Source organism: Polyodon spathula, chromosome 30 (assembly GCF_017654505.1).
Source record: "Polyodon spathula isolate WHYD16114869_AA chromosome 30, ASM1765450v1, whole genome shotgun sequence".
In the NCBI taxonomy this organism is placed as follows: Eukaryota; Metazoa; Chordata; class Actinopteri; order Acipenseriformes; family Polyodontidae; genus Polyodon; species Polyodon spathula.
The window spans coordinates 1,787,137-1,802,715 of NC_054563.1; the positions used below are offsets into that span (position 1 = coordinate 1,787,137).

Below are 15,579 nucleotides of genomic sequence, written 5' to 3' on the forward strand. Positions count from 1 at the left end.
CCAACACTCTCTCGCGAGAAAACAGCTGCCTTAGAAGAGATTTCTGTACAGCTCCAATATACAGCGATTTGGTGTGAGCTGGAAGTGTAGGGCTGTAGATGCTGTTGCATTTTGAATTGTATTTGTATGTGTTTATTTAAGTAAAACGCAGCATGATCTCCAAGCCTGCTGTTGTATAGGTCCTTGGCTAATACTAAAACTTATCTTTAATTAGTAATATTATAATTTGAAGTCTTTGTCACTGCAGTATTAGCGCTCGAGTTTGTTAAACTCGTTTTCTAACACAGACCAGCAGCCAGCACTTCTCCGACCCTAGAATGGAAAAAACTAAAGTCTATATCCGCCTACAGCATTTTCAGATCGAAAAGACATTCGTTCAGGTTAGAAACATTATCGCAGCTATTACAATTTAAAAGGGTTACACGATTAAAAACATTATTGGTTTCAGGACGTTTCTGACAGAAGCCCTCCAGTTGTGTAGAATGAAAAATAAACCCATCGCAGTATTTTAAACGTGTTCTGCACTGTGTTTACTTTTCTTTATCCAGTCTGGTTATAATTCCTCCTTTAAGAGGGTTTGAAGTTGCTTTCTGCTTCCCCTGTAGTCAGGGCTCTCTGGCGCCCTCTTGTGAACAATGCAAAGTACCACATTTCCATTCAGACCGACACGACGCTTTGACGCGCGACGTGGTATTTACTTTATGCTGGAAGGTGTCTCCAGGGATGTCAATCTATTCAGTCATTAGTATTTCAGGTAATCAGTGCTGAGAGATGGACAGAGGATCATGATGGCAAACGTGCTGTTCAAGCTCATCCCAGACGTGCTCAATCGGATCGAGATCCAGGGATTGGGGAGGCCAAGGAAGATTCCTGAGGAAGTCCCTGTTACACTCCGAGCATTCGCAGACAGTTCCAACACGGTCGATGTGTGCTTTATCGTTTTGAAAGAAGCCATTGCCATCTGGGTACATGCGAAATGCAGCATTGCTGGGTGGGCTTTCTCCACAAAGATGCTTAAGTAAATCACGCAGTGGTTCGGTCCTTCCGATCAAGGGACCCATGGGTATCCAGAGAACATGCCCCACACCAGGGCGACACCCACTCCAATCGGGCTGACATGGCCTAGTAAAATTGGCATGCATTTCCCTTTGATAACCCTTCTCAAAGCCTCTGGTGGCGTTACGCATTAAATATCTTGCATGCTCTGTAATCTGTATTGACATTAATGCTGAGGAGCATCCTGTTGGGAACATGAATATTGTATTCCAGTTCAATGTTTGTTTTTTTTTCTTTTGGTTGTGAAAAAAACATTTGGGATAATTAATGCAAGTGAGCTGGTTAGTTAATGACAGGAAAAGGAGCATTGAATGAGGCGGAGAGAACTGCACTCTCCAGGAGAGAATGAAAACAGAAACGCATCTTATAACATCCCGTTTCATTGAACTCTGCATGCAAGACCTGCATTGATTGTAAGTGAACGCAGGGCAAGGCTAATGGAACTTCAAAACAAATAGACTTGCACAATATATAACCTTACATTTGTTTACAAGGGTTTAAAAAATCAGTCCTTTTTATAAAAAAAACAAAACAAACTATAATCTGCATAATATATGAATGCCCTATAGATTAAAATGCTTGCACCCTTTATCATCTTGTATTATGAGAGCTTTGATGACAGCAGTGCTGTTTTAGAGAAAACAAATCACAAAAAAATGACAAGGTAATAAACCAGTCTATAATAGTGGCAACTCAGTACTGATACAGAATGGTTGCAGGTTTGGTGTCCATCTGGTTTCTTAGCGTTCCTCCTGCACACTCACTGTGATCAAAGGGAATAAAAAAGGTCATCGTCACACAATCTCTGTCCCCATGTTGCAGTCTGAAGGTACATGTGACATGCCTGTTGTCCAGTGCTACTCCAAACTGCACTTAACCAAACAGAAGTGAATGCTTTTCCACAAGCTTCAAATTAACAACCCAAGGGCCTGGAACAGCTCCAAGATCTTAGCAGCACAAAACAAAAAAATTTATCTTAAATTCAGCAACCTTATTCAGATGGTCACAGCACCGTGACATGTAACTAAAGGACGCTGAAAAGCAAAACCGTGCAGCGATGCGACAAAATGAATCCAACCTATAATTCTGATGTGTCTTTCACGCCAAAGGTGACGCAAAATAAATAGGATTCAAGGTCTCCACACAGCAGGCGCAATGCGATTTGTCCTGTGATAAAATAGTAGTTTCACTGCAACACTACCCTTCACACCATTGGCGACAGGCGTGGGTGATATACAGCTAATAAAAACGTATAATACACAATAACTTTTCAGAATACTTATTTCAGTAAAGGTAAACAAAACATACACAGCAGCTCTGACTGCCAGATGTTCTCCCTCATTGCTGTGTCTTTATAATGTTGTGTCCTTTATTGTACAGCTCCAGGTATTTAGATACTGTAAGAATTATCTTTTCTTCTGCCATTGTTTACTGAAGGCACGTAAAGGAAGCTGCTCCTCATTGGTCAGTTCCCTAGCTGTCGCTATATGACAAAGGTCATCACAATTATAAAGCTACAGGTTTTAAAGATAACGTGTGGGAGCCCATTTCGAAGGAGCTGGATAAGCCTGGCGTGTGTGATTTATTGCCATATATGTTGAAATAAGTTATCATTTCCACATTACGTTGACGAAGAGGTACCATCTTGATCATCGTTTTCTTAAAAGCAATCTAAGTTTTATACGTCTGGCGGTTTTCAAATCTGTCGCATCTCCTCTGTGTCACTCCAAGGGTGTGTGGTCATGTCACTGTGAAAGTATCTGGTCAGCCAATGAAAAAGTCACATCACGTCTGGTGTGTGTCAGCCTTAACCCTTCTACTTTTCTTGAATGATAAACATCTTCACCTTGACACTTCATCTATCAAACCTTAAAATGTTCATTTGGCTGTTGTGCCAAACCAGTGCAATAGAACTCGAACCCTGGGCCAGAAAACACTGCTATTACAGCTGTATGAGATGCATTCATTAGCAAGTTACAGGCCTTGCTGCTCCCAGTTCCGCGCTGATGAGGAGCTATATCTATTAATTAGCAGCATTTTACTGAAAGCAACTTGATTTGAATTTCTTCCAAAAGGCCAGGCTCTGCTGGAAAGCGCCCCGGGGACTTGGATCAAATCCCACCGAGTCAAACATGTCAGCTGCTTTTCCGATCTGCACTAAAGACAAAACATCGATACTGAACCAAACCGAGTTGCAAAACAGCAGCCTGTTTTTATGGGGTTACAGTCCTGCACCTTGTGCGTGACACGGTTTAAAACAACCAGAGAATTTTTCGGAAAGGAATCTCTTTATTGGCAGTTTTCTTATTTCATCCGTAACACTCATGTCATAAAATATTTAGTCATACTAAATGAAAACACAAACACATGAGAAAGTTTTTTTTTTTTGTTCTGAAGAAATATCTACTTCCCTGATCACGGTTTCTTTTTGCATTACTGCTGTATAAATGTTCTTACTTACATTCTGTTTTGACTGGGATCGACACTACAATAGATTCTTGCTAACACTGATATCACTTCTGCGTGCTGACGATAATCTGTACCATACAAAACAATGGCTCACCTCGTTTCAATGTTTGATAACTCTGCCATGTTACATTTCATCCAAAGTCAGCCAACATTACAGGAGAAAACACCAGAGAGACCAATGTAAAAGCATTTCACAAGTACTGCCATGCACTTCAATACATTGCATGGCTCAGAGTAACAGGGGTTCCAGTTAACGATTTACAACATAATACTGAGGAGCACAACAGCTTGCCCCAAGTAACAAACTCGAGGTTAAAAGTCTGCTGGAGAATGCAACAGTGATTCAGGAGGATTTGGTCTTGTGGTCCACAGGGGGTTTTAAAGCATGGCTGAGCCCCCCCGCCCCCCACCCGAGTGTGGGGAGGTCTGGAAAACAAAAAATCACCACAATGGAGGGAAGGCAAATTGGTGGTTTCATTACTAGGGCATTAAAATAATGTGATCAGAAGATGAAAGACTAAATCCTTCAGGCCGTAGTGGTACAGAACAAAAACACTAAAACAAAAACAAAAAACAAATGACAACAGCCCACACAGCAAGGGTTACATAGCCCCTTTCCATTAATGTGCCTTCACAGAAGTGTGCTACTGGGGACCCTTCAGACTTTCAGTAGCGTTGCTTTGTTTTGTCCGTTTCTCTTCTGTAGGGAGGGAAAAAAAAAAGTTTAATCCAAGACATATTGTCCCTCTGACAAGAAACTATTCATGTCTTGGTTCCATAAAAACAAAACAACTTAATGTACTGTAATAATCTATAAAATAGCAGAATATTAGGTTGTTTTTTTTTTTTTTTTGGGTAGGAGGCAATTATGGTGCCCCTCAACTAAAATGCATGACAAGACCCCATCTTTAAAACATTTCTAGACAAGAGAGCAGTTCTCAAAATCTAACTAAAATAGAAGAGTTCCTACAGGCACCTCCACATTACATGGGCTTATCCACCCTCACAGGCACAACAAACAACTCATTCTTACCATCTTCTATACCCGCTGCCTCTGAAGGTAGGTCCCTTTTGACGAATGCTTTGTAAATTCCTGTACTTGGACTGAATGCTCCTGAGAAACACAGGTTTCTGCTGCACTGGCGGGTGGAGCGGAAAGTTAGCCTGATGAAATGAAATGAGATTTATGACCCACACATTCCCTGCCACAGGTGCAAACAAACAATCCAGTACATCTCAGTGCAACATTATATACAAATGTGGTTTTCATGACAGATCTATAGTGTGGGAAACAGAAATCACATGACTTAAGCTGAGTGAACTGTGGCTTGAAACCTGGTTCCAGGAGAACAAGTTGGAGGCAAGTTTGCTGAATCAAACCCCGAGTCTCCCCTGGTGTGCTGTGCAGTGGCCTGAAACCTAGCCTGAAACTAAAGCCATAAGTGGGCTTTGTGTTCCCTCAGCTTCCATTCATTGGAATTTGGGCTCCAAGTTCAAACCAGGTTTGCACAGAACAGAAGTGAGACTGGAAGACGTGACCATTGAACGAACAAACAGATGTCTAATGAGGACAAACACTTCACCTTGAAAAGCTTTTTTATGGGTTTGCCGTTTTCAGTCTTGTCCTCGAATGGTCTCTTCCGAACAAATGGAGGTTTTATAGATAAACTTCTGGGACGAACGCTGACCTGCTTTTATAAAAATAAAAAAAGAAGAGATTTAACTTAAAACAAAAAGCATGTAAACAAATATTATTGCAAAATTTACTACAGCTGCACCTTTACTGAGGAGTCATCCTGGCCTTTGTTGTTAAACAAGAACACATCTCTGTACTACAAGTACTTGATTCAGCACTTACACCTCTCATGCGACCATACGAACATCATAAAATCATCAAGTCAGTGAAGTTACTGTGGGATCATTTCAGTTAGCTGCACCTTCTTAAATCAAGTCTAAAAATGAAAAACGCACCTGTGAAGGTCCAGTCTTCTTGTTTGGTTTTAACTTTTTCACCTCTGACAGAGGTGTATCAATTTGTCTAAAAAAAAAAAAAAAAAAGTAAAAAACACAACAGTACAAAGGACCACAAATTAAATAAGATGCAGTTACTTGCTTCATAAAGAAATGCAAACAACGAAGACGTTCTTCTGTAAATATTACACACAATAGGACCCCAATGTGCTTCATTTTTTTGGAAAGAATGTCATGCATCTGCATGTTAATGTTGTTATTTGCATTTTATGCCCATTGCAATATATTGCCATTCTTAAATGCTTTGTCGATTACATTCATCTCTCTGGCTGGCAGTACACTAAAGGGAACACAGCTGCACAAACCCATTAATTCATTACTCAGATCGAGTGACATTGCTGTTGATCGGGCTAATTTACCATTCCAAGTAAAACTAGTGAAGAAACAGCTGCTTGGGTTTGTGACAATTGCTGTTCCCTTTAGTGTACTAACAGTCAGAGATGAATGTAATCGACAAAGCATTTAGGAACAACAATATATTGCAATGGGCATTCAAGGAGAATGAAATTAAGTGCAGACAAGCCGGAAGGGGGGTGGGTGGTTACCTGGAAATTTTTAGACCTGTATGAAATCTCGCTCCACCTGGAATCACAGTTCGGGAGTCCTGAAGTTTGGAGAAGCGGTCGTTTAAAGTTATATTTCCACCCATAAAGCAAGAGTCTGAAGAGACAAAAATAAATACAAAGAAAGAAACATGTTATTCATTATGGTCAGCATGGCAATTTACCCATACAAATAACTGTTGCTTTCGTGAGCAAAAACCACATGTCACTTCAATATAACTGTACCATCACCATTTTCACTGTTCCCAGCACTCTCCCTGCCATTCAGTGGCTGCTCTATCTGAAAGATAGTTGGCTGTGTAGATTGAAACTGGTTAGGCCCACATACTGCCTATTCTTCACATACTAAACCAATGACAACTAACAAGGCCAGAGTATGCAAGCCAAGTGAGAGAAACTAAATGTGTCAAACAAGAGGGAAATCAAAATAAGAATAGCAAAAACTATCAAGCTGCAATGACTGCATTTAAAATACATACATTAAAAATATCCAACAATGGTGTTTATGGTATGCATGGTATGGATTACTACAGTACCTCACATCTCAGCTGTACACAAGAAAGGAGAACTCCTCCTGTTACACCCATTCCCCATTCGACATGCTGCATGAAGAAACGCATCCAGCACCCTTTTCTCTGCCAGTTTATAATACTGAAGGCAGGAGTCCAACTTTGATCGCCCTCATTGATCTTGTTTGTGCGCTTTAAAAATGATTTCAGTATATCTATTTGCAATGCTTGACTTCAATATTTGTTGAGAGAGACAGCGCGGGAGAGAGCAACAGAGCGAGAGGAGAGAGAGACAGAGACACACAGTCCTTGAGAAACCGGTACTTAAGGAACTGTTTTTAGCTTCACGCTTTGCATCTGGTTCCTTGGTTGCTGGATTAATGGGAGTCATGTAACAGAGGACATGCATGGGTAATTCTGGTCCTGGAGAGTCATTTTACACCAGGATTAACTGAATGGAGGTGGAGTTGCTTCAATCAAACAATTAAGAACATGGTCATAACAAAGACCTGGCCAGGAAGGTCAGATTTGCCCCATCTGTCATAGGAGTTGCCAGTGGCTTCCATAGAGCTCCATCTCCCAGCAGGTTTGGTAAATCCCTTTCCAAATCGCTGTGTCTCCCAAGAGTCGCACATTCAAACTGACTGTCCCATTATGACAGCCACAGTCAACTACAGGATCCCCATAAACAGTCAGAGAAGCATACAGCAATCGACACTGCGAAACTGGTACAATTTACTAAATAATTCATCAGCGTTATGCCTGGATTATTTTAGCGCACTGCTGCAGACAAATAAAACATGTTTAAAAACAATAAATAAATCACACACAACACCGGTAACCAACCTTGGTGCACTAAAGTGATGATTTCCTGGGCAAAATCACCTGTTTGGGAGTTACGGACCATTCGTTCGGAAGAGCCAGAGTGCTTCGGCACGGGATGGAAGTCCAAACCTCTTTGGCCGACAGCAACCAAATCCTGGGACAGCTGCCTATCGGAGTGGCAGATGGGGCTACAAGAAGAACAAGGCCCAGGATAACAACTACTGCTCAAGAGTCAAGAGGCACAATTACAAAGGGCAGGATTATACCTTTACTTCTCTGCTGCCGTCAAGAGATTACTCAAATCTAGCCTTTTAGGGATTACGATGCCTGACAAAACTACTAAAAACAAAAAAAATACACTAATGCAAAAAAAATGACAACACATAAAGGATTCTTTAAAAGCACAACAGTCTTACCTGGACAATGCTGTCTTCTGTCACCGGACATGGTCTTATTTGACAGAGATTATCATCATTATGAATTCAGCTGATAAACCAACTCCTAACCTTTTAAAGACTGTTTAGCTTAATTAAAAATATGTTTGGTATTAATGAAAGCTTTCTCAACAGATTTAAAACACTGCAGAATATCTACAACACAAATAAATAAATTTTAAAAAGTCTTCATCAATATGCCATATTTTTAACGACACTACATAAAGAACTCTCTTGAAATATCTGTGTATTACAAATTTAAAACATGAGGCTGGTATACAAAAGCTCACACCACCCTTCAGCTGTAGCAGACACACCCCCCATGATAACACACTTCAATGCTTGGCTCCAGTTCTGTAGAGAAGTCTCTTCCTGCCTGACCTTCACATCTACAGGATGGTAAAGAGGGTTTTCAGGGTTGTTGTTTTAAAGTAACCTCTCCCCTGCTGACATCCTCTTTTGCAGTTTCCCCTTCATGGTGCATGCAGAAATTGCACAGTGCTATACATTATACATCACAGTCTTGTCTGGACTTGAGCAGACTTCTGCAGGTTATTGTACTGCAAGCTGGGTCCGGTGCCTCTCCAGAGACTTTGGTAGAGGTTTAAATCATCTGGAGCGAGGTGGGGTGCCCCATTAAAAACTGTCCAAGCAACTCTGTGAAGTACTTTTATAAAACATTTTGGTAGTCCAGGAAACTTCCTGTCTATTACTCTGCTGAGGTGAAAGATCTCATTAGACTCCTGTGTTTTACTCAAAGCTACTGCATCCAAATATGAGGTCTCGTCACAAGAACATATCCAGTTATCAGTGCATGTCTAGTTGCAAAATCTCTTTAATTTGCAGATGGCAAGGTAAATGGTACTTAAATGCCAATCAAGACTGAGATACTTCAAACTGGTTACGAGATTACAAAAACTTTTAAAATATCGATTACATCTCCTCAATATGCCCCTATTAACACATTTGCTGAGGCTGTTCATTTATAATTGATATCAAAGTCAGTTGACATCACTTTGTGGCGTGCCAGCTTTTAGTTCCCTGGTGATTTGCATAAGGATGCTGCAACGACCGCTTGCTTGAGTCAAGAGTGGCTTTCTATTTTTCGATCAGTTGCAAAGAACTTTGCAGGGGGTTTATTTATCCATCACAGCACTGCAATCCAACCATGTTTTGAACCAGGTGTACATTTGCCATAGGTTTCGATCACTGGTGAATTGCATATACTTGTTTCCAGCCAATGTGTGTAGTGAAGCGAATAGGCAAATACACTGATGCACGTTGGAGCATACATCAACAAGAGCCACAATAAACAACATGCTGCTGTCCAAAGTGTTGGTCAGTGGTAAAGCACTCAGACTTTTTCAGTGTATCTTTCATCATGATGAGCCATTTGGTTTTTATCAGCAGAAAGAACAACCCGGTTGCTGGATAAGCAGAGCGACTGCTTGCAGATAAGCATCCACATCAGGTGTATGAGTCAAAGCCAGTGCAGATAAAAACGCCTTTTTTGTATTTCACACGTACCGGTGTTAACCGACTGGTTTTCTCAGGATTTTCTGCACCGAGGGGAGGAGACTACTTCTTTGTTTCTGCTCATGTCACTAGATCATAGTTGTCAACACGGCAGAGAAGGATTGACCCATTGCTCCCAGAAAGGCACTTGCAGCACACACGGGGTTGTGCACATCATGCTCCAACTCGTCCTGCAAGCTTTCCCCCAGTCTTACTGCACAGCAGAGTATGCACAGGCCGGGTGGTTTTCATGCTGGTTGATCATGCCCATCAGGGCAGTAATCCTCCTGGTTGGATACCCTTTGCTGTGCCGCAGGTCTCCCATAAGTCCCCAGACGATACCAAACAAACCCAATTTCCGATCTGCGGCATCCAGCCCAATAAATCACGAGCAGAGAGGGGAGACCTTTCTCTCTCGGCGTCATTGTGATTTTTTTTTTTTTTTTTTTTTTTTAATGAAACCTCCAGTTTCAATTCAGTTCCGACATCCAAAACGTCATACACATCTTTCAATTGGTTGGGCACCAGCATAGATGTAGATTTTGCTATAAAAAGGATTTGGGCAGATATGGCCTGGTCCTTCGTGGGTATTATGCTTTGGTGCAAGCAGTTGAACTCCTGTAGCACAGCACAACACCACGTTCACAAACACCGTGCACCCACGGCCTTGGATCTCACACGGGATCAGGGATAGGCAGCAGCAGCGGATTTATCACTGCCCATTTTGGAGTCACCCTGTTTGAAAGACGAGATCCCTTTTCACTGAAGCAGATTCGTTAGAAAGCAGTCGTGTCCAAACTGAATTCCATGGAGAACGGCAGAGGCGTGCTTACGTGGCAATCCGCATTATTCATAAGGAAAGATCCCAACAGGCTGGTTCCACTGTTTGGTATTTAAAACAGCTTTACTGTATTCTGAAACTGAACCAAAGCTGTCCCAAGGTGAGGAAAATCCAATCCCAGGAGTCTGGTTGAAAAAGCATTGCTCCCACTCAAAATACATGTATCCACTGCTTTCATGAGCTTCCAAAACCCAGAAGACAGAAACATCTTGAAAGTAATCCGACATTCTGAAGCTCTAGTGGAGAGGGCGGTACTCCACTTAATTTTGTTGTGCCCAGACATTTATGGAAAATGCCGTTACATTTCTTCTACACATTAAATATTTACACTAAAATGCTACGGGACATTTTATTTTATTATTATTATTATTTTTTTTTTTTTAAAACATTACCGTGCACACAAACAGCTGCTGAAAGTAATAAAGTGCAATTTGATGGAATTTGTGCTATTAAAATGCCACCTTTTTCTTTTTTTCTACATATGAATTGTTCTCAAAAGGCAGGCTCCGCAGCCACACAGTGTGCATACTCATACACTTGTTTCTTTGCAGAGCCGAGATCTCCTTTTTTTTGGAAAATGAGGACTAAGCATGAACTTTTGAACCAGCCTCATAACAGGAAATAAATGTAGATACCATACCTGTACTTGGTCATTGGTCGCTTCATGTCCACTTTGATAGTCAGAGTCTCCCCTCTGCTGTTGTCTGGTATGTAGGGCTTCTGTGGACCTGAAATCTTGAACTCTGCTCTTTTCAGGCTACTGTCTTCCATGGATTTTCCTGGCTGCATCCGAGAAGAGTCTGAATCGCTTCTTAGTTTGTTGGGTCTTCTCTGCTTTGCAATCGGGGGTCTAAGGTCCTCATCTTTCTCATTCTTGGAAGGGTTCTTGTAGAGCCTCTTCGTGTTGCCAGTTTGATTTAAGGGTGCTGGCTTCGGTCGTCCGTCAAACAGGGGTCTCATCTTCATCCCATTTCTGAAGTGATTCTCCTCTTTACTCTTGGAGATTCCCACCTGGCCTTCCTTTTCTCTACATTTGGGCTTCTCATGAGTTTGTGGCAGTACCCCCCTGGAATGTTTGTGGCTGTACTTAAATGCCATCTGCAACACTGGTGACTTGTCCTCTTGGTTGTGTCCTCTGTCAACTGGACAACCTGCCCCCTGCCTAGGGTGTTGTCTGGGTCCCTCTTTGGCAAAGGGAGTGGAGGAGCGGTCCTGTTTCCATTTGGGACTCCTGCACATTTCCCGTTCCTCGTAGTGTTCCGTATCTCGAGCTCTTTCTGCCGAGCGGCTGTGCTTTCTGAAACCTCGTTCCGCAGGATACCTGTGTTGACAGAAAGCAGTTTACACGTGTACGACACAGAGAAGACAGTGAGATTTTATTACAGTGTACGCTTGCAGTTAAGTATTGCTTAGTGCAGCGTGGTTATTTTTATTTTATTCGCCCAAAGCCTTTCCACGTATGCCAGCACTTCTTAGGATAGGTAGGAAACTGTTGGCTAGTAAAAAAAAAAATTAAACTGCGTCATAAACAAGTGGTAACATACACAATTCCACAGCTAGAACAGCTCTGCAAACTTTACATTCTCAACAGTGAAAGACTTATCACTCTGGCCGACGCTTAGCCCTTTTACATGACTTTACCCAGGCTGAACAGCTTGGCTCCAGTTCCTCTCTTCATAGGAGCTCCTTCTGTGATACTCTTCAAAGCCTCTTCGAGGAGGAGAGACTGAATACCTCTCTTCCCGCGCAAAATCTTTCCCGTCCTGCCAGTTTTTTCCCCGTGCTGGGCGACTGAAAGGCTTCCCTCTATTGCTCTCTCTCCTGGGGCTCTTACTTCTGGCCAGTCTGTGCTCCTGGAAGTGTATCCTCTCATACTCCCTCGGGGGCCCCTCTTCTGGGTACCTGGGAGGAGCGGGGCGGCCTCTTACCCTCTCTTGTTCCGGAGATGGGTATCTTCTTTTGGTTGTGGGTCCACGGAAAGGCTCTGGGGGCGGAGGTCTCCTGTGTGTGATGGGTCCACGGAAAGGTTCTGGGGACGGAGGTCTCCTGTGTGTGATGGGTCCACGGAAAGGCTCTGGGGACGGAGGTCTCCTGTGCGTGATGGGTCCACGGAAAGGTTCTGGGGACGGAGGTCTCCTGTGAGTGATGGGTCCATGGAAAGTTCCTGGGAAAGTACGCCTTCGTTGGGCGGTGGATCCTTGGAGGTCCACTGGGAAAGGATTTTGCCGTTGGAGGGGGGAATCGCAGAAGGATTCCGAATTAGTTTTCCTACCATCTAGGCTAGGAGGTCTGAAATTGATTTTCTTTTTGTAGGCGAAATTGTGGGGGGGCATTCTTGAGGAGTTGTGTCCACAGACCTCATCCTTCGGTCTGCTCCATCTTGCTTGTTTTTCAGGGCCCTTCTTGTACTCCCCCAAATCATCGCTGCGGTCAGTGAAAGACCTGTCCTTGAGTCGTTCTTCACTCCTTTCATAAGATGATGAAATGGACCTGTTTCAAAAAAAGAATAGAAAAAGGAAACGGGTTAATGCTTTACAATTCAACTTATGGGATTACACAAAAAATACATGGCAGTAATGTATGACAGCTACATTTTCACACTTAAGCACACTGACTCAGATTTATCCGCTAATGTTCCTTACACAAAAAAAAAAAAAAGAATAGTGCAACTTGAAGATTGGAGTAAACGCCTTTACACATCTGACCTATTGTCTTTATATACTGAAGCTAAAATATATAACCTGAATCACTGAAGCCATTTATGCAATAGTAATTTCTTTCCACTGTCACTCGAATGAACACGCTTACTGTATGCATGCTTCGTCACTGTCACCAGGCCACTTGAAAAGAGGTATCTATCCTGGTAAATACATTGACGTTTATACCAGATCAATTTCAATGCATGCTGGTTTCTCTTCAGGTTAAACATATTTCCAAAAGAGGCTCTGTGGCTATACAGAACTGGGAACATATGGCAATGGGGTTAACTCTCAGTCAGCCGAAAGAGCTTGTGCTATGATGTAGTGATGCCTGACAGGTTACAAACATTCCCAATCTGTGAAAGCTGAAAGGGTTAAAAAACATGGTGAATCCTAAAGTATAAAAAAATTAAGTGAACCCCTCTAATCCAAATGCTGTTTCCATTGCAAAAGTGAATAATAATCTCTCACTCGGCAGCAGGAAACAGACTGAGCTTGCACAGCTTGGGAATAAATAAAACAATGAACCCCCAGAAGCAATCCAGATTGAATAACACTGTACCGGTACTTGTGCCTCGGCGATCGAGATCTTGACATCCTTTACTGTCGTGTGCCAAGCTATGAGAGAGAGAAAAAAAACACAACACAATGCACCGGTGTTCTAATAGATAATAAAACACAAAACAAACTTAGATATCTAGAATGGGTTACTGCCTCTCCAAGGGCAACACAAGAAGGCGGCTGCACAAGAATATCTTTTTTTTTTTTTTGTTAAACACTGGCAGTTCATTTAAAGTTTTATATGCACAAAACTGTTCTAGACCTTTGAAGCCATAATAGGAAACTTTTTTGTATTCATTAAAAAAAAAAAAAGTTGACTAACAAAGAAAATAATTATTGAAATAACTCCTTGCATGTGGATTCTTTTAGATCTTACCCTATACCCAGTGGATTATATGGTTTCCCCCACCACTGAAGAATAGGACCAATCCCTGTCTAAACTGTGTACATGCGGATTCCTGGCTAGACTGTACAGTTGAAAGCAAGTTACAAGTAGCCCATGGGTATAACGTAAAGTCGTGGATGAGATGGGATACTGATTTGCACTCTCCTGCCCACTAATGCATACTTCCAGACATGAATGTGGACCAAAAGGCAACAGCAGTCAGCTAGAATCCCAATGCTGAATCAGTTTTTCACTCAAGGCAGGTGTTTAAATTGGGCATCTCCATATATGGTTTTCAATATTTAGGGGCAAGACTTTAACCACATTTCAATCTAAAGTGTTGCAAGTCTACCACCTACTGGGCAGATGACAACATAACATAAGAATATCCAACTCCCTTTTCTCTTGTGTTTTAATAATAATTTCTAAACAGCACGTCCTGGCATTACATTCCCCAGCAATACAAGTTCAAATGAAGCTCATTATTATTATTATTATTATTATTATTATTATTATTATTATTACTATTATATGCTGTGATGAATCCACAATTGAGGCATTTTATACAGCAATTCAATCTGTAATCCTGTTTAGTCTTTCACTTCAAGTTAGTTTCTTGAACTGTTCTGAGCATGCAGCTGTCCATTCATGGGCAGTACGAGGTCACTTTGAAAAGCATGATTCTGCAGATGGCTAGACTTACTTTATCACAAACAAATCCTTTGAAAAGTATATATGTATATAATTTCCCATACAACGTGTTATGGTCATTCTGCGTGGTCCTGGGTTTGGTTTCTCCTATAGAGAAGGGTGGCAATAGGACTCCTATTGCATAGCACTTTTCCAGTAGCTAAATATAAGAAGTCTACAAGGACTGTCGTGAGCTGCATGTTTTCAACGTGTCAAGGTCTCTGAATGCAATGGGCAGACGCTCAACCGTATAAACACAAAACTATCATGAAAAAACCTGCCCTCCCTTCGTCAGCTTGTTGCTGTTCACCATCAGATATGCATAATCGAAAGTCTTGACTGTCTGTGCGCCATTAACCAGCAAGGCTGAAGCGGTTCAGATACCGGCATTAATATGTTTGAAGTCTGTGTAACACCGGGACGAGCAACACCAGAGAACCAGACAACATGACTATAACACAGCACTTAAAACTCGAAGCGAGTGCTTTGCGTTACCATAATCAAACATTTACCTCCACAGCGTAAACACAATGTTTCAACAGAAAAGCACACCTACCGTTGCTGTTTCGCTTTGCAATCTGTCTGCGTTATCCAGTCCAGGAGCTTGTGTTGCAGCTGACGAGGCAGTCTCAGCAACCAGAAGCACACGTCTAATTAATTTTCTTACGTGACGTGTTAAAAGTCAAAATATAAAAGCAAAACACCACCTGGTTCGACGCGTATGATTTAATGTTTACTAAATACCACGTAAACGGAAAATCACTTCCAAACACGTAAGTTCACATGCATTTTTAAAGCAAACCTCTAATGTACACATGAAACACTTCACATCCACAGAAACATTGCCGGGAGCTGTTGCTGTTCTCCGGAAGTAATTGGTGCACTTTGAAGTACGCCTTCCACAGTGGTTTTAATTGAATTCCAGACCCTCACCAGGACTTGCCCCCAGAATGTGAATAAACACACCCTATTTTTAATGCATTTACAGGCGGTTTGTTTGA

The 15,579-nt window shown here is 41.9% G+C and overlaps 1 protein-coding gene across 3 annotated transcripts; it reads right to left on the bottom strand.

Moving 5' to 3' along the window:
* Positions 1–3,333: 3,333 nt before the first annotated feature.
* si:ch211-114c12.2 (uncharacterized protein LOC336578 homolog) lies at positions 3,334–15,565 on the bottom strand. Of its 3 annotated transcripts, none has more exons than XM_041232944.1 (10): positions 15,135–15,565; positions 13,505–13,560; positions 11,885–12,733; positions 10,884–11,564; positions 7,514–7,641; positions 6,102–6,216; positions 5,497–5,563; positions 5,109–5,216; positions 4,559–4,689; positions 3,334–4,225 (listed from the first exon to the last, which is right to left on the bottom strand). In XM_041232944.1, coding segments are annotated over exons 2-10 (2,115 nt in total). In that variant the 5' UTR covers positions 13,540–13,560; positions 15,135–15,565; the 3' UTR covers positions 3,334–4,224. The 3 variants fall into 3 exon arrangements, with proteins under 3 accessions (XP_041088878.1, XP_041088877.1, XP_041088876.1); XM_041232943.1 differs by having other exon boundaries at positions 5,109–5,213; positions 7,475–7,641; XM_041232942.1 differs by having other exon boundaries at positions 7,475–7,641.
* Between the last annotated feature and the right edge of the window lie 14 nt (positions 15,566–15,579).